The 26,777-nt window shown below is 46.2% G+C and overlaps 1 protein-coding gene across 4 annotated transcripts in view; it reads right to left on the reverse strand.

Moving 5' to 3' along the window:
- LOC144591957 (tudor domain-containing protein 7-like) overlaps positions 1–26,777 on the reverse strand; it is a 131,957-nt gene that overhangs the window by 69,141 nt on the left and 36,039 nt on the right. For all 4 annotated transcript variants that reach the window (XM_078396025.1, XM_078396022.1, XM_078396023.1 and 1 more), the window contains exon 5: positions 23,532–23,623. In XM_078396025.1, the coding sequence (XP_078252151.1) occupies positions 23,532–23,623 (92 nt within the window). The remainder of the gene's footprint in view (positions 1–23,531; positions 23,624–26,777) is intronic.

Raw genomic sequence — 26,777 nt, forward strand, 5'->3', positions numbered from 1 at the left:
AAAGAATGGGTTGATTAACACAGGCAACGTTAGAGATAGAACTTGGCTATCTGGATGGTGGAAATGGTGTCAAGCCTGGTTTCACTTCAGGCAATGAAAGAATTCCATCAGAAATCATGGCATGCTGTAATTTAATCATTTTAGTTCTCCTGATGCTTAAATGGAGGAAATAACTTAAAAATTGACAGAAATTCCCATTGAAATTCTAAGTTGGAGAGGGGAAGAGAAATAAAGAGGTACTTGGCTTTTGAGTGCAATAATATGGACAGAGATCCCACATCTTCAGATGTTCTCTCCCTAGTCATCCAATGTATTGCTACGTTTCCTACTACATCCCCATTTCTTCCACATATTCAAATTCCTTAGAGTCACGGAGCCATAGAGTAATAAAGAGTGGAAACAGGCCCTTCCGCCCAACTTGCCCACACCGGTCAACAATGTCCCGGTTACACTAGTCAGACTTGTCTGTATTTGGTCCATGTCCCTCCAAACCTGTCCTATTCATGTACCTGTCCAACTGTCTCTTAAATGATGGGATAGTCCCAGCCTCAATTACCTCCTCTGGCAGCTTGTTCCATACACTCACCACCCTTTGTGTGAAAACTCTATGCATCTACCCGATCTATTCCTCTCATGATTTTGTACACCTCTGCAAGATCACCTCTCATCCTCCGGCGCTCCAGGGAATAGAGATCCAGCCTACTCATCCTCTCCCGTTTGCACACACCCTCTAGTCCTGGCAACATCCTCATAAATCTTTTCTGAACCCTTTCAAGCTTGACAATATCTTTCGTATAGCATGGTGCCCAGAACTGAACACAATATTCTAAATGCAGTCCCACCAACATCTTATACAACTGCAACATGACCTCCCAACTTCCATACTCAATACTCTGACTGATGAAGACCAAAGTGCCAAAAGCCTTTTTGACCACCTGATCCACCTATGACTCGACCTTCAAGGAACCTTGCACCTGTGCTCTTTGATACCTCTGCTCAACAACACCACCCATAGGCCTACCATTTACTGTGTAGTCCTGCCCTTGTTCTACATCCCAAAATGCAACACCTCACACTTCTCTGTATTAAATTCCATCAACCATTCCTCTGCCCACCTGGCCAATCGATCCAGATCCTGCTGCAATCTTTCACAACCATCTTCACTATCGGCAAAACCACACACTTTTGTATCATCAGCAAACTTGCTAATCTTGCCCTGTATGTTCTCATCCAAATCATTGATGTAGATGACAAACAGTAACGGGCCCAGCATCGAACCTTGAGGCATTCCATTAGTCACAGGCCTCCAGTCTGAGAAGCAACCTTCCACCATCACCCTCTGCTTCCTTCCATGGCGCCAATTTGCTATCCATTCATCTATCTCCCCTTGGATCCCATGCGATCTAACCTTCCAAAGCAGCCTACCATGCGGAACTTTGTCGAATGCCTTACTGAAATCCATGTACACAACATCTACAGCTCTGCCCTCTTTGACCATTTTACTGACTGCTCTCAAGACACCTCCCTTGACTGTCCCATACTCATTGAGGACCTTGCTCGTCTCCTGTGGCTCCACCGCTTTGATTCCTGAGAGGTCCCACTCTCTCTCTAGTTACCCTTTTCCCCCTTATGTATTTATAAAATCTTTTGGGATTGTCTCTAATGCTACCCGCAAGAGCTTTCTCCTGGCCCATTTTTGCCCTTCTGATCTCCTTTTTCAGTTTAGTCAGTTCCCAAAACTCCTCCAGGGATGCACGATCCCAGCTGCCTAAACCTGTCCCATGCATCCTTCTTGTTTTTGACCAACGCCTCAATTTCCCTCTTCAGCCAAACTTCCTTATGCTTGCCTGCTTTGACCTTTACTCTAACGGGGACGTACATATCCTGAGCTTTCGTCAACACACTTTAAAAAACATCCCACTTGGCCGATGTTCCTTTCCCCTCAAATAACCTGCTCCATTCAACTTGAGAGAGACCGTCTCTCATACCCTCAAAGTTGGTCTTACCCCAGTTGAGCATTTCAACACGTGGACCCTCTCCGTCCCTATCCATAATTATCTTAAACCTAAGCGAACTGTGGTCACTGGTCCCAAAAGGCTCCTCAAGAAACACTTCATTAACTTGCCCTCCCAATTTCCCAATACTAGATCCAGCGTTGCCCTCTCGTGTGTGGGGGCCTCTACATACTGCTTAAGAAAACTCTCCTGAACACTTTTGAGTTGTACCCCCATTTAAACCCTTCACACTAAGATATTCCCAGTCTATATTCGGGAAAGTTAAAATCCCCTACGACAACAACTTCATTTAAAAAAAACTTTTTTTTTTTAGAGATACAGCGCGGAAACAGGCCCTTTGGCCCACCGAGTCTGCGCCGCCCAGCGATCCCCGCACATTAACACTATCCTACACACACTAGGGACAATTTTTACATTCACCCAGTCAATTAACCTACAAACCTGTACGTCTTTGGAGTGTGGGAGTAAACCGAAGATCTCGGAGAAAACCCACGCAGGTCACGGGGAGAATGTACAAACTCCATACAGACGGCGCCCGTAGTCAGGATCGAACCTGAGTGTCCGGCGCTGCATTTGCCGTAAGGCAGCAACTCTACCGCTGCGCCACTGTGCCGCTGCATTTGACCTGCAGCTGTCTGCAATCTCCTGGCACATTTGTTCTTCTAATTACCGTTGATTATTCAGGGGTCTGTAGTACACCCCCAACAAGGTGACCATTTTACCAAAGCCAATTAAACTACAAACTCTACACCTTTTGAGTTTCACTTTAGACAACAAACTTTGTTTTCAAGCTTTCAATTCCATTCCAAGGTCTGACCCCAACTAAATCACGTGCAGCTATCCATTGAGTACAACTTCCAATGCCACATCCTTCCCCTTGCCAAATGTTCCACATACACCACGGCACACCCAAGTTTATCAAAAGCTTCATTCTAACTTTACAGCTATTACATTTTCCTGGTTTATCTCCTATACTATAACTTTGGTAAACTTTACATTGCTTGTATCCTTATTTGGGTAAAGTAATGCTCATCAGTTTTTCATATTTAACTTCTCACTATTTAAAAAAGCAAATCAGTATTTCTCCTTTCTTCCAAGGTGGCTAGCCAATAATTTTTCCACATTGTACACCTTCTGCTATTCTGCTGCCCACTCGTATATATCCACTTGAAGCCACTTTACACCCCTATCAATATTCATATTCTCACTCAAGCACTGATCCACGTCACCCTACTTGTCACAGCCTGCCCAATGAGGAGGGGTATTTCATACAACTGTTTTCTATTTACTAACACTACACTAATATATCACCAACTTGGCTAACTTTATTCAATTATTACCAATGCATCCTCATTGTAAATATTCAGAATTGCCAAAACCCTCACTTTCACAGATTCCTCCTAATAGATCCTCCAAAAAGACCCATCAAATGACTGTCCTCCACAGACTCGACCCGAAACGTCACCCATTCCTTCTCTCCCGAGATGCTGCCTGACCTGCTGAGTTACTCCAGCATTTTGTGAATAAATCGATTTGTACCAGCATCTGCAGTTATTTTCTTATACCTCCACAGATACTGTCTGACTCAAAGGTTTTTTTCACCAGCAGTTTTTTAAAAAGATTTTAACAGTTTAGTCTGAAGAAGGGTCTCGACCCGAAACACCACCCATTCCTTTTCTCCAGAGATGTTGCCTGTCCCGCTGAGTTACTCCAGCTTTTTGTGTCTATCTTTAGTTAAATATGATTTTCTTTTCATACATCTGCCATGTATCTGTAAAGTTTATATACCAGACCAAAAATATTCATTGCAGTTAACCAAAAATATCCCCACTTGCCTGATTTAAATATGAGCTGCACGTTTCTTTTACCCTTCATATTTTTGGGCAAACTTTCCATACATGCATTATGATTACAATTTTACAGCTATTCACAAATAAAAGCGAGGGCAATGTAGTCACCTGCCACATCAACAGGTGCATGGACAATAGGCAATAGGTGCAGGAGGAGGCCATTCGGCCCTTCGAGCCACCACCACCATTCAATGTGATCATGGCGGATCATTCTCAAACAGTACCCCGTTCCTGCCTTCTCCCCATACCCTCTGACTCCGCTAACCTTAAGAGCTTTATCTAGCTCTCTCTTGAATGCATTCAGAGAATTGGCCTCCACTGCCCTCTGAGGCAGAGAATTCCACAGATTCACAACTCTCTGACTGAAAAAGTTTTTCCTCATCTCAGTTCTAAATGGCCTACCCCTTATTCTTAAACTGTGGCCCCTTGTTCTGGACTCCCCCAACATTGGGAACCTGTTTCCTGCCTCTAACGTGTCCAACCCCGTAATAATCTTATACGTTTCGATAAGATCTCCTCTCATCCTTCTAAATTCCAGTGTATACAAGCCTAGTCGCTCCAGTCTTTCAACATATGACAATCCCGCCATTCCGGGAATTAACCTAGTAAACCTACGCTGCACGCCCTCAATAGCAAGAATATCCTTCCTCAAATTTGGAGACCAAAACTGCACACAGTACTCCAGGTGAGGTCTCACTGGGGCCCTGTACAACTGCGGAAGAACCTCTTTGCTCCTATACTCAATTCCTCCTGTTATGAAGGCCAACATTCCATTGGCTTTCTTCACTGCCTGCTGTACCTGCATGCTTCCTTTCAGTGACTGATGCACTAGGACACCCAGATCTCGTTGTACGTCCCCTTTTCTTAACTTGACACCATTCAGATAATACTCTGCCTTCCTATTCTTACCACCAAAGTGGTAACATCACACTTATCCACATTAAACTGCATCTGCCATGCATCCATCCACTCAAACAACCTGTCCAAGTCACCCTGCAACCTCATAGTATCTTCCTCACAGTTAACACTACCACCCAGCTTTGTATCATCTGCAAATTTGCTAATGGTACTTTTAATCCCTTTATCCAAGTCATTAATGTATATTGTAAATAGCTGCGGTCCCAGCACCGAGCCTTGCGGTACCCCACTAGTTACTGCCTGCCATTCCGAAAGGGACCCATTTATCCCCACTCTTTGCTTTCTGTCTGTCAACTAATTTTCTATCCATGTCAGTACCCCTACCTCCAAAACCATGTGCTCTAATTTTGCCCACTAATCTCCTATGTGGAACCTTGTCAAAGGCTTTCTGAAAGTCAAGGTACACCACATCCACCGGCTTTCCCCTGTCAATTTTCCTAGTTACATCCTCAAAAAATTCCAGAAGATTAGTCAAGCATGATTTCCCCTTCGTAAATCCATGCTGACTCGGAACAATCCTGTTACTACTATCCAAATGCTCCGCAATTCCGCAAACCTATGCATCCCTGAAACGAGGGGGCTGACCCAAGGAGTGGCCTGATCCGCCACAGGACCCCCCCTCCCCCAAGAACCGGAGGTACAAAACGGACAGGAGGGCGCACGAGGCGACCAGCCCGGGTGCGCACCATGACTGGCGCAGGGACCGGCGACTGACCGACAGGTGGAGGGGTCGTAGCAGACACTGGCGGGGGTAACGTGGACGGGGGGCGACCGTGCGGGCGGGGCTGCGCAACCGGCACCGGTCGATCAATGTCCACGTGTGCCGGCTTCAGCCGTGCGACCGAAACAGTCTCGCTGCGACCCCCCATGTCCAGAACGAATGTGGCCGAGCCGTGTTGCAGGACCCGGAAGGGGCCCTCGTACGGCCGCTGGAGAGGTAATCGGTGTGCGTCCCTGCGCAGGAACACAAACTGGCAGTCCTCCAGAGCGGCAGGGACGTGTGGCTGGAAGGTCCCATGACGTGACGTGGGCACAGGTGCCAGCCTGCCCACCATCTGCCGAAGACGTTGCAGGGCGTCAGAAGGCTGCTCCACTCGACCCTGCGCCGGTGGGATGAACTCCCCGGGAACCGTCAAGGGGGCCCCGTACACCAACTCGGCGGAGGAGGAGGCCAAGTCCTCCTTGGGTGCGGTGCGGATCCCCAGCAAAACCCACGGCAGGGCGTCCACCCAGTCTGGGCCCGTGAGCCGAGCCTTCAGGGCAGCCTTCAGCTGGCGGTGAAAGCGTTCCACCAACCCGTTCGACTGTGGATGGTACGCCGTAGTGTGGTGTAGGCGGACACCCAAGAGTCGTGCCATGGCCGACCACAGTTCCGAAGTGAACTGCGGCCCCCGGTCGGATGTAATGTCCAGTGGCACCCCGAACCGGGCGATCCAGTGCGCCACCAAGGCCCGAGCGCAGGTGGCCGTCGAGGTGTCCGCCAGCGGAATGGCCTCCGGCCACCGCGTGAAGCGATCGACCACGGTGAAGAGGTGGGTCATGCCCCGGGACGGCGGCAGCGGCCCCACGATGTCCACATGAATGTGGTCGAAGCGCTGCCGAGGGACACCAAACTCCTGCAGAGGCGCACGCACGTGTCGCTGGATTTTTGCAGTTTGGCACGGGATGCAGGTGCGTGCCCAGTGTGCGACCTGCTTACGCAGCCCGTGCCACATGAAGCGGGAGGCTACGAGGGCCACCGTCGCCCGAATGGAGGGGTGAGACAGCCCGTGGAGCACCTCGAATACCCTGCGACGCCAGACGACAGGGACGATGGGCCGCGGCAGGCCAGTGGAGGTGTCGCACAACAGCGTTGTATCCCCGGGGCCACAGACAATGTCCTCCAGCTGCAGGCCGGACACGGCTGTACGATAGGCGGCCATCTCCTCGTCCCCCAGCTGTGCGGCTGCTAGGGCGGAATAGTCGATCCCCCCCGGCCATTTGTAGGACGGTGTGGATCGCTGGTCTAGACAGGGCGTCGGCCACCCTGTTGTTTTTTTCCCTCCACGAACCGAATTGAGGTGGTGTACTCCGACACATACGCCAATTGTCTTTGTTGCCGCGCAGACCACGGATCCAAAACCTTGGCGAAAGCAAAGGTGAGTGGCTTGTGGTCTGTGAATGCGGTGAAGGGTCTCCCCTCCAGGAAGTACCGAAAGTGGCGTACCGCGAGGTAGAGGGCGAGGAGACACGGTCGAACGCGCAATAACGCCGTTGGGCCCCGCTGAGGTGCCTGCTAAAGAAGGCGAGTGGCCGCCAACACCCGTCGATGTGCTGCTCCAGCACTGCACCGACCGCCACCTCAGAAGCGTCCACGGTCAGGGCGGTTGGGGCATCCTCCTTGGGATGGACGAGCATCGTGGCCCTGGCCAGGGCCTCCTTAGCCTGCTCAAACGCCGCTCCTGCTTCGTCGTCCCACTCGACCTCCTTGCGGCGACCAGCCAAGAGGTGGAAGAGTGGGCGCATAGTTCGGGCTACCGCCGGCAGGAAGCGGTGATAGAACGAAATCATCCCGGCGAATTCCTGCAGGCCCTTGACAATGGTCGGTCGGGGGAACCGGCGGACAGCGTCGACCCTGTCCGGAAGAGGTACCACCCCTTGTGGGGTCACCCGATGGCCGAGGAAATCGATGGTCGTCACCCCAAAACGGCACTTGGACGTATTAATGGACAAACCGTACTCGCTGAGGCGTTTACACAGCTGGCGGAGGTGGGTGCAGTGCTCCTGCCTCGAGCGGCTGGCCACGAGTACGTCGTCCAAGTAAACAAAGACGAATTCTAGGCCACGGCACACAGTCCATAAGCCGTTGAAAGGCCTGTGCAGCGTTCTTCAACCCGAACGGCATCCGTAGAAACTCGAATAGGCCGAACGGAATGATGATGGCAGTCTTGGGGATGTCATCGGGGTGGACCGGGATTTGATTATACCCACGCACCAGGTCCACCTTGGAGAACACGGATGCTCCGGCCTGGTGGGCATTAAAGTCCTGGTGGGCATTAAAGACCTGTCGGGAACGGTCGCATCATTCAAGCGCCGATAGTCCCCGCATGGTCGCCAGCCCCCATCCGCCTTGGGGACCAAGTGGAGTGGTGACGCCCAAGGGCTATCGGAGGGGCGCACGATGCCCATTGACTCCATCTGACGAAACTCCTCTCGAGCTAGACGGAGCTTGTCTGGAGCGAGACGCCGCGCTCGGGCGTGCACGGGTGGCCCGGTGGTGGGGATGTGATGCTGCACCCCGTGCTTGGGAGCGGAGGAGAAGTGGGTTTGCACAATGTCCGGGAAGTCCGCCAGGATGCGCGCGTACGTCGCATGCACGGACGACAGGGGTCCGACGTTGGGGGAGACCGGCCTCAGCGTGCTGGAGTGCACCAGGCGCTGCCGCCTGACATCCACGAGCATGGAATGCGCCCGCAGGAAGTCGGCGCCCAGCAGCGGCTGGGAAACATTGGCAATGACGAACCCCCATGTGAACCAGCTGTCACCGAAGTTAAGGGCGAGCTGGCAGACCCCGTAAGTATTGATGGGGCTACCATTCGCCGCAGTGAGGAGGGGGCCGCGTTTGCCCGTATGGATATCGGCGGTGGAAGGAGGTAGGACGCTCACCTCTGCTCCAGTGTCCACGAGGAACCGACCCCCGGTGCTGCGATCCCGAGCGAACACGCGATGGATCTGGCCGGCCGCCGAAGGAATCACTGACGGCCGGCCCTTGCGTTTCCCGGAAAGGCACAAGGTAGGCGACATTGTTTGGCATTCGGTCCCCAACGACGGTGATAATAGCACCAGCCCCCTCTGCTGGTGTCCGGTGGTGGTGCAGACTGGGATGCCCACCAGCGACCTCCGGTGGCCTCCAGCGGTATTGGAGGTGGTGCTGCTTGGGCCGACCACCAGCGACCTCTGGTGGCGTCTGGCTGAACTGTCGGCGGGCCGTGCAAGAAGGGCGTGCCGGCACCGGGGTGCCCGATGGCGGCCGGATTTCGCCGCGGGGGTCGCTCTGAAACGGGGCCGACGGCGGCCCCGGCTTGCTGTTGGCCTTCCGACGCCGCGGAAAAGACGGCCGGCGCTTCCAGGTCCTCCCGACGGGACATCCATATCTGGTCAGCGCGCTCGCCCAGCCCCTGCGTGTCGGTGAAGGGGTCCCCAGCGAGCTGAGAGCGGAGGTCGACTGGGAGCTGCCGAAGGTAGGCTTGCTTAAATAGAAAACAGGGCGGGTGGTCGCCCATAAGGGCGAGCATGTCCTCCAGAAGGGCCGACGGCCGTCGGTCCCCGAGTCCCCCCCCTGCTCATAATTCGAGTTGCCCTCTCGGCGTCGCTGAGGCCGAACCTCCTGATAAGGAGTTCTTTAAGGCCTGCATATTTGTTAGCCGCGGGGGGGTCGTTTAGGTAGGGCTTTATTCGCCTTGCTGTCTCCTGGTCCAGGGCGCCGACGACATAGAAATACTTTGTTAGGTCAACGGTCACCCCTCGCACAGCAAACTGTGCCTCTGCCTGCTGGAACCAGACCTCAGGCTCTTCGGTCCACAGGGTCGGGAGTTTGAGGGAGACGGCATCGAGGTCGGCAGGACCGGGTTGCGCATTATTGCGCGACATCACGACGCGTGATGTATGTCGAGGTCACCAATGTAGTGGCCTGGCGGAGGCCAGAGAAAAGGCAAGACGCCAGGCAGTTTTAGGTAAGGTTCCTTATTAGGCTGTGAGCTCCTGCTCACAGCGTAGTCCACCTAGGGATGAGCCACGCCTCCCCACGGGCTGGCTTTTAACCCCTTACGCCTGTCCGTCACGTAACGAGGGGGCTGACCCAAGGAGTGGCATGATCCGCCACAACACCATAATTCCATCTCGAAACTCTTGAAATCTGCACTCCTTTCTGCAACTGGATTTTTGATGTTCTGACCCATAGACCATAATCAGTTAGGTTATGCGACAAAATATCCTCCATGATAATTCTGAACACGGCACTCCTGAGGGATGCGTCCTCAGCTCCTTATAATCTCTATTCCCTCACAATTGTGTGGTCAAAAATTCTGCTTTATCTCCAGCTACAAGTTTGTAGATGACATCACCGTAGACTGAGTACAGGAAAGATGCAGAGAGCTTAGTTTTCTTGACATTGAGTGAGGGGTTGTTGCTATTTTACAAAGGATATATTTATCAGCTTCAGAAAGAAAGGCGAGTACATACCCTCTCAGCAACAAAAGTGGAAATGGTCATGAGTTCCTGGTTGTAAATATTACCAATATTATGACCTGGTCCAATCATTGGATGCAAAGATGGCCAAACAAAGCTCACCAATGCCTGTATTTCCTTGGAAGACTGAGGAAATATGGCATGTCTCAAATGATTCTTATCAATTTTCTTAAATGCACCATGGAAAACATCCTCTGGAGATGCAGCACCTCTTGGATTGGCAACTGCGCTGCCTAAGGCTGCACACAATAAGAGAATTGTGGACAAAGCTCAGTCCACCACGCAAACTAGTTTTTTCCAACCCTACCCCTCCCCCCAGTCCCCACCGTACCCCTCGGTTCCACTTGAGTGGAACAGTCAAAAGCTGTGGATGTATTCCAGATCTTCCAATTTACCTACCAAGACCAAAAATCCTTGTGTTACTTTTATCATTTTTTTCTTCGTTTTGATACATTGGGATTGTGTACTTACAGTGCCCTCCATAATGTTTGGGACAAAGACCCATCATTCATTTATTTGCCTCTGTACTCCACAATTTGAGATTTGTAATAGAAAAAAAAAATCACAGGTGGTTAAAGTGCACATTGTCAGATTTTAATAAAGACCATTTTTATACATTTTGGTTTCACCATGTAGAAATTACAGCTGTGCTTATACATAGTCCACCCATTTCAGGGCACCATTATGTTTGGGACGCATAGCTTCACAGGTGTCTGTAATTGCTCAGGTGTGTTTAATTGCCTCCTTAATGCAGATGTAAGAAAGCTCTCAGCATCTAGTCTTTCCATCACCTTTGGAAACTTTTATTGCTGTTTATCAACATGAGGACCAAAGTTGTGCCAATGAAAGTGAAAGAAGACAGAGAAACAAGAATAAAACAGTTGGGGACATCAGCCAAACCTTAGGCTTACTAAAATCAACTGTTTGGAACATCTTTAAGAAGAAAGAAAGCACAGATGAGCCTACTGATCGCAAAGGAACTGGCAGGCCAAGGAAGACCTCCGCAGCTGATGGCAGAATTCTCTCAATAATAAAGAAAAATCCCCAAACACCTGTCTGACAGGTCAGAAACACTCTTCAGGAGTCAGGTGTGGATTTGTCAATGACCACTGTCTGCAGAAGACGTCAAGAACAGAAATAGAGGCTATACTGCAAGATGCAAACAATTCGGTTAGCCGCAAAAATAGGATGGCCAGGTTACAGTTTGCCACAAAGTACTTAAAAGAGCAACCACAGTTCTGGAAAAAGGTCTTGTGGACAGATGAGACGAATACACTTCAGAATTCATTATGCTACTACCATCAGCAGTTGTTTCATCAATGAAGATAAGTGAGCCAGTACCTTCAGCAGTCAGACATGCCCAGGCCATAACACCCCCACCACCGTGTTTCACATTTGAGGTGGTTTGCTTTGGATCTTGGGCAGTTACTTTTCTCCTCCAACTTTGTTCTTGCCATCACTCTGATATAAGTTAATGTTCGTATCACCTGTCCACAAGACCTTTTTCCAGAACTGTGGTTGCTCCTTTAAGTACTTCTTGGCCAACTGTAACCAGGCCATCCTATTTTTGTGGCTAACCAGTGGTTTGCATCTTGCAGTGTAGCCTTTGTACTTCTGTTCATGACAGTGGTCATTGACAAATCCACACCCGACTCCTGAAGAGTGTTTTTGACCTGTCGGACAGGTGTTTGGGGATTTTTCTTTAATATAGAGATAATTCTTCTGTCAACGGCTATGGAGGTCTTCCTTGGCCTGCCAGTCCCTTAGCGATTAGTAAGCTCACCAGTGCTCTCTTTCTTTTTTTATTGATATTCTCTTTCTTTTTTTATTGATTTTGGTAAGCCTAAGGTTTGGCTGTTGTCCCTAACAGTTTTATTCTTGTTTCTCAGTCTCATAATGGCTTCTTTGACTTTCATTGGCACAACCTTGGTCCTCATGTAGAGAATTGGCAATAAAAGTTTCCAAAGGTGATGGAAAGACTAGGTGCTGAGAGCTCTCTTATACCTGCATTAAAGAGGCATTTAAACACACCTGAGCAATTACAAACACCTGTGAAGCCATGAGTCCCAAACATTGTGGTGCCCTGAAATGGGGGGACTATGTATAAACACAGCTGTAATTTCCACATGGTGAAACCAAAATGTATAAAAATGGCATTTAATAAAATCTGACAATGTGCACTTTAACCACATGCGATTTTTTCTATTACAAATGTCAAATTGTGGAGTACAGAGGCAAATAAATAAATGATGGGTCTTTGTTCCAAACATTATGGAGGGCACTGTATAAGTAATTATTGATCTTGTCACCAGATCATGTGGACAAGGGATCAAAAGGTAAATACTTGAGGGATTTAATGGATAATGATACAGTTGACAAAAGTAACAGTGAACATGTAATTTAGAGCCCTAAACATTGATTCAGAGAGAAATTCCATTGCCAACATCACAATTAGATGTAAATGTAATCAATTAAATAACTTGGAATTACATTAAGTCAGGATGGTGATTATAAAGCTGTTCCTTAGAAAAGAAAAGCTGCTGTTCTCAGTAAGGTTAGTCGATATGTCACTAAATACTAAATCAGGTTGGAATACCATTCATCTATATTTTAAAACTCTTGTTTGTTTGTTTGTTCCTGAACGACAGCCAAAACGATACACGATAGCGTGACAATTTTAGGCCCATCTTACTCACCGTCGTCCCTTTGGTGCTAATGGAAGACGTTTCGTTGAAATCGGTGTTATATTTTTAAAGTTATTCACATTTTAAAGTTTAAATCTATCTCCTAGGGAGGGAGGAGGGGGTGGAACGGGGGGGGGGGGGGGGGAGGGAGAGTGGGGGGGGGGGGGGGAGAGTGGGGGGAGGGAGAGGGTGCTGCACCAATGCAGGAAAGCTTTGGCCCCAACGGGTCCACTTGGTCTAGTTTGCGCTAAATCACTGCAGCAAAACATGAATAAATCCAATATGGATAGGGCAACAGATATGGACATAGGTGCACTCAAACTCATCTTTACGAACATCAGGAGAGCTGTACATGAATTGGGCAAGGTGCCCCATAGACTACTCAAATAGCAGTCTACTATCAGTGTGTGATTTTATAGAGATGTAAAAGATCATGAGGGGGAATAGATAGGGTGAATGCACAAACTTCTACCCAGTGTAGGAGAATCATGAACCAGAGGACTTGGGTTTAGGTTGAAGGGGGAAGATTTAATAGGAACCGGCGGAGGGGGGGCAATCTTTTCACAAGGGTTTTTACAAGGGATAGTAGCTATGTGGACCGAGTTGCCAGAGGAGGTAGTTGAAGCAGGTACTAAAACAATATTCAATAGATACTTGGATACAAACATGGATTATAAAGGCTTAGTGAGATATGGGCCAAATGTGGGCAGGTGGGACGAGTTTAGACAGGGCATCTTAGTCAGCATGTGCAAGTAGGGCCGAAGTGCTTGTTTTGTGCTGTATGACATGTGTCTGTCTGACTGTCTCCATATTTGACATAACACCCCTGGGAAAAGACAATCTATCTATGATATACCCATCTATGCCTCTCATAACTTTATATACTTCTATCTGGTCTCCTCAGCCTCCGACACTCCAGAGAAAAAAATCCAAGTTTGGCATCCTCTCCTTATAGCTAATGCACTCCAATCCAGCTAACATCCTGCTGAATATCCGCTCCAAAACTTCATATCCTTCCCACGGTGACTGCAGACCAAGGCAGATATTGCGTAGACCACAGCGAAGGTAAAATCAACTTCACCTCAACCTTAAATAGATAAAAAGCTGGAGTAACTCAGCGGGTCCGACAGCATCTCTGGAGAAAAAAAAATAGGTGACGTTTCGGGTCGAGATCCTTCTTCAGACTTCAGTCTTAAGAATTGTCTCAACTTGAAATGTCACGTATTCCTTTTCTCCAGAGATGCTTCCTGGCCTGCTGAGTTACTCCTGCTTTTTGTGTCTATCTTCTGCGTAAACCAGTATCTGCAGTTCCTTTCTACACATTTCACCTCTTCCTAGCAGTTCAAATGCATGTCTATGACAGAATTCGCAGTTCATTAAACTACACAATCCTTGATGGGGATTAAATTCTATCCTTGCATGGAAGACACTTTCCATTAGGTTGTGCGGAACTACCACTGAGCTGTTTTGACGAGTTAGATTCAGAAGCTGTTAACAGGCCAACGATGAGGTCTTGTGGGTATCAGCAGCAGCAGAATCTCAATTCCCCATTCCCAATAAAGGAGACCTAACCTGTTTTAATGATACATGTATACCAGCAGTAATACAATGCTAAAAATGAGGCGCCAACAAAATCACACTAGCCAGAAAAGATAACTTATTGGAAATGGCAGCACATGAAACATTTGTGGAAGAACAAAGAGTTGGAGGAAGGCTTGGGCCAGTGGTCTGTAAATATCCAGTTATGTCTCCTAATGTCACAGGGGAATTAAAAAAATGAACACATTTTTCATGTTTGAGAATTTGTGGACACTCAAAAACACAACATAGAACAGTAGAGCACAGAAATAGATCCATTGGTCCACAAAGTCTGTGCCGACCATGACGCCAATTTAAATTGCATATCTGTCTGCATGTGGTCTCGATCCCTCAAATCCCTGCCTGTTCACGTAGGTCCAAATGCACCTTAAATGTTGCTATCATATCCATTTCCATCACTTCCCAGCAGCATGTTGCAGGCACCTAAAACTCTAAAAACATACCAGGTCTCAGCTATGTCTTCTAGTATTTGATAATTCCATCCTGGTAAATAACCAGACTATCTCCCCTGTCAACATTGCTCATAATTTGATATATTTCTATCAAGTCACCCCCTCAGCCTCCAACACTTCAGAAAATACAATCCAATTTTGTACAATCTCAATTTAGAATTGATACTATTCCACCTCAGATTAAACTAACTGCAGTTATTCTGAATTTATGATCCATTTGTATAGCTAAGAATGGGGTCTGTTAGCAATTCAATGGTTATGGTATATTCAAAAATAGACATAGACTGTGCCCTTGGGACGTGAGGTTTCAAAGCATTTAATGTAAAAGAAGTAAAATATGAATAAATATGTATTAAACTTTATAGAAGATGTGTATCATGAATGAGTGTCATAGCTTATTTTCATGATATCCTTACAATCTCATTCTATTCAAAATTCAGAAGTTATTTCAATCATGTGACTATGCTCTGCCACGTGAGCCATGTCCTACTGATCAAATTAGCTTCACAGCCAGAATGTATTGAGTTCCATTCTAACCCCAGGAAAAGGAGAAATATTACAGTGTCAAGTCAGTATTGTCTGAAATGAGTACCAAACTGTCATCTTTTCAACAAGATGTTAATTGTACACTCTTTTGCCTCTTTTGGTAGATACCAAAAATTCCATTGAGTTATTTTGAAAGTGAAAAAGCAGTGCCTTTGTTTTTTACTCAAAAAGGTGCCAGTGCTCATATTAATAAATATGTGTCAGATGGCCAAAAAACAAAATAATGTTTAAAGAGGTGTAGTAGGTACACTGTACCCGCATGTAATATCACAAAAAATGTACCGTGAAGAGGTAATATCCTACCTAATAGTTAACACTCAACCATAATTGAGTGGCTCTAGAAATAGTGGACGCATTTTCTAATGTTCAATAGATTCAGGATCAGTTCCTGTGGATTGGAGGATAGCTAATGTTATCCCACTTTTCAAGAAAGGAGCGAGAGAGAAAACGGGGAATTACAGACCAGTTAGCCTGACATCTGTGGTGGGGAAGATGCTGGAGTCAATTATTAAAGAGGTAATACGGTGCATTTGGATAGCAGTAAAAGGATAAGTCAAAGTCAGCATGGATTTATGAAAGGGAAATCATGCTTGACTAATCTTCTGGAATTTTTTGAGGATGTGACAAGTAAAATGGATGAAGGGGAGCCAGTGGACGTAGTATATCTCGGCTTTCAGAAAGCCTTTGATGTTTCGTGTTCTTGTTCTAAGTCTGTATGAAACTTTGCAAGTCTTCAAGGTACAACAGAAGTCTTTATTACAGTAACTCAATGCTGGCAGCAAGACAACTAAAAATAGCTGCCACCCCACAGTGTACAACCACGATAACTATGTACAAAACATCTCCCTTTGTCCTGTGCAGTGCCACCTGCTGCACGGGAGGAATAACGGGTCCTCCCACCCCACACAGTCCATCAAACATCACATTCCCCCTTTCCAGTTTGAACGTCTCTATTCCTGAATGAGTCGCCTTGGGGGAGTACCATGATTGCAACGTGTCGATCGACGAAGGACCACAGGCAGATTGGCGGGGAGTTCGTCTGGTGGAACTTCGTCAAGCCAGCGGAGGGGCAAATCAGGCACTCCAGTGTCCACACGATTTGGCACCGGGGTGTCCGACTGCTTGGTTCTGGTCAGGCTCTGCGCAGTCTTCGCTGGAGGAACGCGGCTTCTTAATTGGCCATCATGCCGTCGGCAATGTCCTTCTTGTCCTTGGACGGTGTACATTTTGGTTCCAATGTGAGCCATGATCCTGCCAGCGCACCATTTGTTTCGCCTGGTCGTATAATTACGATAATATATGTAGTCGCCAATGTCGAATTTGGACTTTTTCGACTTCGTTGGCTGAGTGCGCGCCGTGTTAGAGTTATGGGTCGGGTTCAAAACTGATAGGGGAGAGCGCACTTGACGTCCGAGCATCATCTCCGCTGGCGTTCGACCGGTAGTGGAGTTTGGAACGGTTCGATACTGCTGTAAGAAATCGCGCCATGCCAATTGTTTTGATTTCTTTTCAATTTCTACAGCGCATTTCACGGCTTGCTTGAAAACGGCGACGAGCCGCTCTGCCTCACCATTTGAGGGTGGATGAAAAGGTGCTGATGTCAGATGCACGATTGAGTGATGTTTGGACCAGTTACTGAACATTTGCGAGGCAAATTGGGATCCATTGTCGCTTACGTTTGTTAAGGGCAAATCCCCAAAAGGCAAATAAATCGTCAAGCGCAGAAGTGGTTGCTTTGGTGGTTGGATATTTATTCATTTGGATAACATGTGGCCATTTCAAATGGGCGTCCATGACGACCAGCCACATGTCCTCCAGGAACGGTCCGGCAAAATCTATGTGGATTCGCTGCCATGGTTGGTCGGGGACGGGCCATGGGGAGGTCTTTTCCGGCGAATTCAGCACTGCATCGTCATATGGTGTGCAGTCCTTGCAGTGGTCGGCTATATCGGCCTCGATATTCGGCCACCACACATGCATGTGGGCGAGCGCCTTCATTCGCACAATTCCAATGAGTGTCTTGTGCAACATTTTCAGAATTGGCGATCGCAGTTCCGTCGGAATGATCACTCGGCAGTAGCGGAGCAGAATGCCATCCTTTGAGGAGATTTCGGTTTGCGCATTCTGGAATGAGCAGAATTTCTTGTCCAGCTTAGGACTGTCCGGCCACCCCTGAGTGACAAAATGTCATACCTTCGACAAAATGGGGTCTGTGCTCATATAGTTGGCAACCGTCCTTGCGGAGACGGGGAAATCGGCGATGACCCGCGTGTTGAGCAAGTTCACGTCCGTCTCAATTTCCATAATTGCCTCCTCTTTATCGAACGTCAGGTCGGGTCCAATCGGTAGATGAGACAGTGCATCGGCATTGGCATGCTCGGCAGACTGTCGGTAAATGATGCGGTAATTATATCCCATCATGATCAGGGCCCAACGTTGTAGAAGCTGCAACGTCATGACAGGCAAACTTTTCTCAGGACTGAAAATAGTCAACAGTGGATTTATTCACAAAATGCTGGAATAACTCAGCAGGTCAGGCAGCATCTCGGGAGAGAAGGAATGGGTGACGTTTCGGGTCGAGACCCTTCTTCAGACTGATCTAATCGATTTGTGCCAGCATCTGCAGTTATTTTCTTATAGTCAACAGTGGCTTGTGTTCGGTGATGAGCAGGAAATGTCGGCCACTCAAATATTGGTGGAACTTCCGGACACCAAACACGATCGCCAGTGCTTCTTTCTCCGCTTTCTTACGGATTGACACACTGCCTGGAGATGACCTTTTCGGTAACAGGCATAACAAACGGAATTGATATACAGGCACTCACGTGATGATGAGCAGTCGAGCCGCACCGGTAGCAGGGTTTCAATCCTCCCCCCACAGGGCCTCGGCTCTTCTGACACTGCCCCTCCTTCTCCGGATTTGCTCTGGGTCGATCAAATGGTTTCTGGCGTCGCGAACGAGTCTGACGAACTGTATGCACCTCTTGAGGGTGATTCCTTGAGAATCGCCTGCTGGATAAATGCGTGCCTGCAGCCCATGACCAGTCTATCCCGCATTGCATTGTCTTGGCACTTTTCGCAGCATTGAGCATTAAAATCAAATGCCTTTGCCTTGGCGCGAAGTTTGGCAAGAAATTTGGTGATAGATTGCCCTTCCTATTGCACCGTCCGGTAGAAATTGAAGGCGAGCTGCGAGGAAATTTCGACTTTCTTCATAATGCATCTGCAAAGCCGTTGTGATTTCAGCATATGAAACTTCAGTTACTTCTTCTGTAAGTAAATTTTGAAGTAGTGCAAAAGTTTCTGGAGACATTGATGAACACAAGAGAGCCTTCTTTCTCAGGTCAGTCGAAATTCCCATACTTTCAAAATAAAACTCAGCGCACATTAAATACGACCACCTTTCTCGCTCGCGATCGAAACGATCGAATTGCCGAGACATGTTTTTTAAAAAAAATCAAAAATAGGCTCTTATCTGGGTCTTTGGACACAATCCGAAGTCTCCCGTTCCTGACACCACTTTCGTATTCTTGTTCTATGTCTGTATGAAACTTTGCGAGTCATCAAGGTACAATAGAGGTCTTTATTACAGTAACTCAATGCTGGCAGCAAGACAACTAAAAATGGCTGCCACCCCACAATCGACTGCACACTCAACACTGTGTACAGCCTAGATAACTATGTACAAAACATCTCCCTTTGTCCTGTGCAGCACCACCTGCTGCACGGGAGGAGCAACGGGTCTTCCCACCCTACACAGTCCATCAAACGGGAGGAACAACGGGTCCTCCCACCCCACACAGTCCATCAAACATCACAATAAGGTCCCACACGGGAGCACATGGTATTGGGGGTAGAGTGTTGACATAGATAGAGAATTGGTTGGCAGACAGGAAGCATAGAGTAGGAGTAAACGGGTCCTTTTCAGAACGGCAGGCAGTGGCGAGTGGAGTGCCTGCCACAAGGCTCTGTGTTGGGGCCTCAACTATTCACCATATATATTAATGATTTGGATGAAGGAATTAGAAGCAACACTAGCAAGTTTGCAGATGACACAAAGCTGTGTGGCAGTGTGAACTGCAAAGAGAATGTTAGGAGGTTGCAGGGTGACCTGGATAGGTTGAGTGAATGGGCAGATGCATGGCAGATGCAGTATAATATAGATAAATGTGAGGTTATCCACTTTGGTGGCAAAAATAAGGAGGCAGATTATTATCTCAATGGTGTCAGATTAGGTAAAGGGGAAATGCAACGAGACCTTGGTGTCCTCGTACACCAGTCACTGAAAGTTGATGTGCAGGTACAGCAGGCAGTGAAGAAAGCTAATGGCATGTTCACCTTCATAATGAGAGGATTTCAGTATAGGAGTAAAGAGGTTCTCTGCAGTTGTATAGGGCCCTGGTAAGACCACATCTGGGGTATTGTGTACAGTTTTGGTCTCCTAATTTGAGGAAGGACATCCTTGTAATTGAGGCAGTGCAACGTAGGTTCACGAGATTGATCCCTGGGATGGCGGGACTGTCATATGAGGGAAGATTGAAAAGACTAGGGTATGGAGAGAAGGCAGGTACAGGTTACTGAGCTGGATGATCAGCCATGATCATATTGAATGGCGGTGCAGGCTCGAAGGGCCGAATGGCCTACTCCTGCACCTATTTTCTATGTTTCTATGTGTTCACTGGAGTTTAGAAGGATGAGAGGGGATCTTATGAGACATATAAAATTATAAAAGAACTGGACAAGCTAGATGCAGGAAAAATGTTCCCAATGTTGGGGGAGTCCAGACCAGGGGCCACAGTCTTAGAATAAAGGTGAGGCCATTTAAAACAGAGGTGAGAAGGAACGTTTTCACCCAGAGAATTGTGAATTTGTGGAATTCTCTGCCACAGAGGGCAATGGAGGCCAAATCAAAGGATGGATTTGAGAGAGAGTTGGATAGAGCTCTAGGGACTAGTGGAATCAAGGGATATGGGGAGAAGGTGGGCACGGGTTACTGATTGTGGATGATCAGCCATGATCACAATGAATGGCGGTGCTGGCTCGAAAGGCCTCCTCCTGCACCTATTTTCTATGTTTCTATAATCAGAAAAATGTGCCATCACTATTTACTGAGGTATGAGCCAATTACCTGCTACATTCTTACACTTCCAAAACAATTCATGGCTGCAAAGCACTTTACAACATTCTGATGTGCGTTATAAATGGTCATTGTGTTATCTTAGTTTATGATTTTTATTTTCTAGGATCCGAGTGTCACTGGTAGGTTAACATTTATTGCCCACCATAATGTTCTTAATGTAACAATTTCTACTTCAGTTTAATTGTAGTGTACTTTTTTGATGGTACAGTATATTCTGCACCACCATGGACTGGTTCTGGAAGAAATTAATGTTTTGGGTGATTGATGAGGTGACCATCAACCAGGCTATTCTGCCAGCATCTCTCAAGAAGCTCAACATCACCCAGGACAATGCACTGATCCAGACAAGTAGGGTGTAGCCCATTGCACTCCTGACATGTGCCCTGTAGATGGAGTGGCCTGGAGCTGCAATAGCTGGAAACCCTTGACCTATTTTTGATGTCATTGCATTTGTAACTGATCAATGACAACTTGCAGAATATTTAAGTTGCGATAATAGTAATGGCATGGAATGTCATTGATAACTTTCAATTGCATTGAATGTTAGATTCTGTCTTGTTGAAGCTGGTCATTACCCAACACATCTCCAGGATGAATGTTACATGTTGTTTATCAGTACTTGCCCAAATGTTATTTTGGTCTTGCAGCAAGTAGGCATGGACTACTTCATTTGCTGTGATGTTCAAGTGAAATTGAACAGTGAAATCTGTAAACATTCTTGCCTCTAATCTCATGAGAGATGATCATTGATAAAATAGTTAAATATAATTGACTTTAGGTCAATTCCCCAAGAACTGCAGGGATGCCAAAAACTGGGATGATTGACCTCCAAAAACATTCAGGTTTGACTTCAAATTAAAAGTGTTTTCTCTTTAAAATGTATTGTCTTCTGTTTTAATACTCATTCGGGTGCTACTTTTGACAAAGGTGGTTACTTTCACCTCTAGAATTCTGCTCTATGATCCATGTTCATGCTGAGGCTGTGATGAGGTTTGGATCCAAACCTGGTAAAACTCAAACTGGGCATCATTTCTAGTGGGCTATTGGTGTGTAAACAATGTCGGACTGTATTGATTGGGAGTAAACTGACTGGGGATAGCTACCCAGACTGTATTTGCCCTACTTTTAGGAAAAAGCAAAAATCTGGGCAATTTTCCAAATTAATTGATAACAGCTGGTGTTGTACAGGATGGTTAGAGGTGCAACTAGTTGCAGAGTGCAGCTCCAGGAATTACAGTTAATCACTGTGTACCAGTAGTTGTCCATTGCAAGAAATGGAGCATTTTCACTTTATGCTAGAGTCCCATTCTAGCATAATTGATTTCCATTCATTGTATTAATAACTACAATGCACATTAATCATTTTTAAAGGCAAAAGAATAGATTATAGCTATTTGAAATAAGATGCGACGTGGGAGTACATTACTCATCCATTCTTTCAGTAAAAGGAGAAAAACACCTCTTGAAAATGAAAATCTTTTCATAGTTTTGCAAATATGTTCTAATTACTTGATAGTTTATTAAAATGGACACATTAAACTGTTCAAAGTTGCTGCATTTATCATTAAAAATTTTAAGATATAGATAATTGTTTACGAACAACAAAGGATGCAGTGAAATATTGACCATGATTAAGTAGTTTAATTTAGTTTAGAGATACAGCGCAGAAACAGGCCCCTCGGCCAACCGGGTCCGCGCCGACCAATGATCCTCGCATATTAACACTATCCTACACATACTAGGGACAATTATAACATTTACCATCCAATTAACCTACAAACCTGTATGTCTTTGGAGTATCTTATGGAGAAAACAAATAAACACTTGGAATGGATGCTCTCACATAAGTGTAATGAAGTGTCCACAGAATTGTAAGCTGTGCACGCCAGTTTTGCAAAATGTTATCCCCACCTAACAATTGACATGACAATTTGGAAAAAAAAGTTCTGTTTTCCCACTGATGTGCAATAGCCAAGTATCAAAGTCTTTTTATTGAATGGCACTCTGATTTAAAGGACAACAACCATTTTCTCCCCCTCTATTGAAGTCCGGCTACCTTTTCCACAGATAAACTTGTTTGCTACTCTCCTTCTCCTCTGCTTTCCTTTTGCTTCCTCTCATCCTTTTGCCATTATCATTTCCAGTAAGACATCAATTTATGCATGATCTGCACACATGCACACACCATTCCCTCCACTCATTTCTGATTGTGATATCCAACAATTTAAATTTAAAACAGACCCCCAGAATCTACTTCACCCTCCCCAGTGTCAGATGGACTTTGTGACAGAAAACTGTTGCAAACTGCTAGGAATATCACTGCCTCTGTGACCCTGAATTAAAATGCCCACCGAATCTCCCTGGGATACAGTTCCACATTCATCAACACATTACAGTATTGACAATGTGTTTCAGGCAGGAGCTTACTGGAGTACAGTTCTACAATCTGACACTCACTGGGCGATAGATCTCCACACACTAATTCACTGGGGCACAGGTCACACGGACATTCTCATGAATTCACATTTGCCTGTATTAGAATCAATTTGACACAACCCTGCCCAAACATTTAATCTATAGGAAGGAACTGCAGATGCTGGTTTAAACCAAAGATAGACACAAAAAGCTGGAGTAACTCAGCGGGACAGGCAGCATCGCTGGAGAGAGGGAATGTGTGACGTTTCAAGTCGAGTCTGAAGAAGGGTCTCGACCCAAAACATTACCCATTCCTTCTCTCCAGAGATGCTGCCTGTCCCGCTGAGTTACTCCAGCTTTTTGTGTCTATCTTCATTCATTTAATCTGGTCATTTCCCTTTATAAAATTGAACTAATCGTGTAAAGGTTATAGAAGCTAGAGAATTAAACACGCCAGGGAAAGGACATTCATGAAATATTCTAAACAATGACATAATGAAGAGTGTTGTATAGGAGTTGTTCTAAATAATATTCCACAGCATGTCAATTAACTACCAACAGTATTCACATTGCATGCGCATTACAAAATGTCTACATAATTCTGATACAAAATCAAATACAAAAAGGAAGCTTGCATTACCAACAGCAACATTACCATAATTATGATCATTAAAAAAAGTACATACCATTTTGTTCAATTGAAAGGTTTTTTGCCAAATGCATTTGGAGCTCCTTTTGGAATCTGGGAGGAAATGTCAGAACTGGTCTTTTCTCAGATCTGCAAGATAAAAAAAGCAAAATTATACTTTGATTGGAAATTTTAATTAATCAGGTTGTGTCTTTCCTATCAACCCCCACCTTACTCTGTTCCCAAAGTTTGGTTTAATCAAAGGTAAAATGTATAGAGTAAACGAACAGTTGTAGTTGGTGGGCTGGGCTTGAAGGGGTGATTACAATGCAATTCAGCCAGCTAATTTCTAGATTTAGATACAACCGACTTCAAACATAAAAACTATCAAAACTATGCTGGTAACAGAAAAAAAGAAAATACTGTGTATACTCAGCTGGTCAGGCCACAGCTTTGTGAGAAGAGAAACAAAATTAACATATCAGGTCAATGATCCTTTGTCAGTATCAGTTTTCATTTGATTTTCAATCTATTTGAATGACTTGGTGCTTGCATATTATTAGTTTATATTTTATTCAGCACAGCGTCGTTTTTTACCAACAGAGGCAAAGGCAGCTGAAGAAAAGCATTTTGTTGAGCACAGAGAAATGAAGCAGAAGCCTCACCCAAGGATGGAACTTTCAAGATCAGAATCAGCAGTTAATCATAAGGATTAATATAATCACATCAAAGCCTAATACTTAGGCTGGAGATGGAAGTGAGGGCTGGTGGAAGGAGAAATGAGGACAAAGGAAACTGAAAAAGAGATCTCTAGATTGGAGTACAACACTTGAATTTTGCTTTCATACTGACAGTACCTGTAGATTTTTGCTCCACCAGCAGAGTGTTCTACGTTTCCTTGGAAACAACTTAGAAGATTCAATAGGCTGAAACAAGTTGTGTTTGAGGAAAGGTTAAGTAAGTTGGGATTGTACCAGTTGGAATTTAGTAGAATGGGAGGTGATATCTTTGAGACATGAGACTGTGAAGGAGTGTAGGAAAGAACTGCAGATGCTAGTTTAAATCAAAGGTAGACACAAAATGCTGGAGTAACTCAGTAGGAAAGGCAGCATCTCTGGTGAGAAGGAATGGGTGATGTTTTGGGTCGAGACCCTTCTTCAGACTGTGAAGAGGGATTGACATGGTAAATGCTGAGAGGATGTTTACCCATGGATCCTAATGGAGCATTATGGATAAACTGACATAATTTCAGAATAAGGGATTCCCTACTTCAAGAGTAGGAAAAGGATTGGCTACTTCAAGAGTAGGAAAATAATGTCTTCGCATTGGACTATGAATCTTCAGATTTCTTCACCCCAAAACAAGAGGCCAAATCATAGGATATGTTCCAAGGCCAAAACAAAACCCAGATTTTTAACCTATGGGGATATGAGTAATCAGCAAAAAAGTGGGACCGAGGGAACGTTCACTTCAATTATGATCTTACTGATTTTTGGGCTAAACGGCTGCCTACTACTCCTCTAACTTAAGCCTATCAAACCAAAACTCATCGCTTCACAAGATTAAATTTTGTTTTGCACATGTCTACCGATTTAAACCACTAGTCTAGATTTTTTCTCCATTTCTCCTCGCTGCTAAAATACATTTTTCTCTTCCATATTCAAATTTTTGAAATTGCATTCTGAACATTAATGTAAACTAATAAGTCATTCTCCAGGCCATTCAACATGTCCTACTCAAAAGAGTTTTAAATACATGTTGTTACTGCTGCGGACAGGTCATTTTGTAGCAGCCTAACAGAATAAAATGAAATCAACAATTCGGTATATTCGGGTCCTTGATGGTGCCAGACTAGCAGATATCTCACACGATCAGATGTTATCTCTCTTAATACTCCGGCAGACTTTTAAAAATAACTAGACGACCCGTGGGGTCCCATTGTTATTAAAGGTTCTTTAGTAACCGAGCAGCAGGCGGAGCGGGCTATGCGGCGGCCAGTTGAGGCCTCCACCCACCAGGCTGCCACGGGCCAGCTTCTGCCGCTCCATCGGCACCACGGCACTGGCGCAGTGTTTCTCCATGTACTCCTGGAAGATCTGCACGCCCATGGCCGCTGCCTCAACACCCATCACCGCAAGCAGGGGGAGCACGGCAAAGGGTGGACGCGGACACTGGGCAGTGAGGAGTGGGAAGCGGCGGGGTGGGGGGGGGGGTTGGGAGAGGGAAGGGGAGAGGGAGCCACTCACCCCGGCCCCGGGCGGCCAGCAACGGGAGAGCAGCCTTAAGGCGCTGCCGTATATTCGTTCTGCCGCCGGCCATCTTCTTTCACCTTCTCTCTGCCGCCGCGCTGCACCACAGGAGGAAGGTCAGGCGTGGGGCACGCCGAGACGGGTGCCAGTCCTCCCGGTGCTGCCACACAGGCGCGCTGCCGCCGGGCTGGGAAACCCTCCCCCGTTGTGACGTCGTATTAGATCAAAATGGCAATCTCATATATGACCCCCTTGGGTTCCCATTGTGACGTTTAACACGGAGGTATTACTGCGCAGGCACACGGGCATGGCAAGTGGGAGCGATTTATTAAAGTTTTAAAATATAACAACAATTTGAACGAAACCTGATATTGCACACCACAGCCTAGGTGGGCCTAAAATTGTTGTGCTATCATGTACCGTTTTGGCTGTATTTCGGGAACAGACATACATACAAGATGAGTTTTTGTAATATTTAGATATTGGAATAATATTTTCCAGCAATCTTTTAGATTTAAAGGGAACACTGAAACTGGACCCCCCCCCATGTGTCAGAGTGAGCTGAAGAACCAGCATCCCTGTGGCAGATGCTATACAATGAGATTTCTCAATTGCGGATTGTCAGAATGTTATTGTGAATACTTTCCGAAAGCCATTTAGACAATTCATTTAATCCCTCTATCCTCGATCACTTCAATAATCAAAAACTGGAACTACCTGGCCCGAAGGGCCGAATGGCCTCCTCCTGCACCTATTTACCTGGAACTTCCTGAAATACCAAAAAAAAATGTTCCTCCTTCAAGTAAACTCTCATCATTGTGTTTTTTTTCATGGGGCTTTCTTTTCTGATATTTAGAAGCAACTAGTTAAGTGGACACCACTGAATCCACAAACCAGAATGGAAGCAAACTATTCTTGTGCCAATTAAAATTGGTGCAAGACAACATGCCCAGCCTTGAATTAGTTACAAGTTTATTGGGATGGTACAGATGGCCAAGCAGAATGGGTCTTTAAGAGCAGCAGAAAAACTCAAGGACATTCTGCTCCATTTCTGC

The sequence above is a fragment of the Rhinoraja longicauda genome, chromosome 3, assembly GCF_053455715.1.
Source record: "Rhinoraja longicauda isolate Sanriku21f chromosome 3, sRhiLon1.1, whole genome shotgun sequence".
In the NCBI taxonomy this organism is placed as follows: Eukaryota; Metazoa; Chordata; class Chondrichthyes; order Rajiformes; family Arhynchobatidae; genus Rhinoraja; species Rhinoraja longicauda.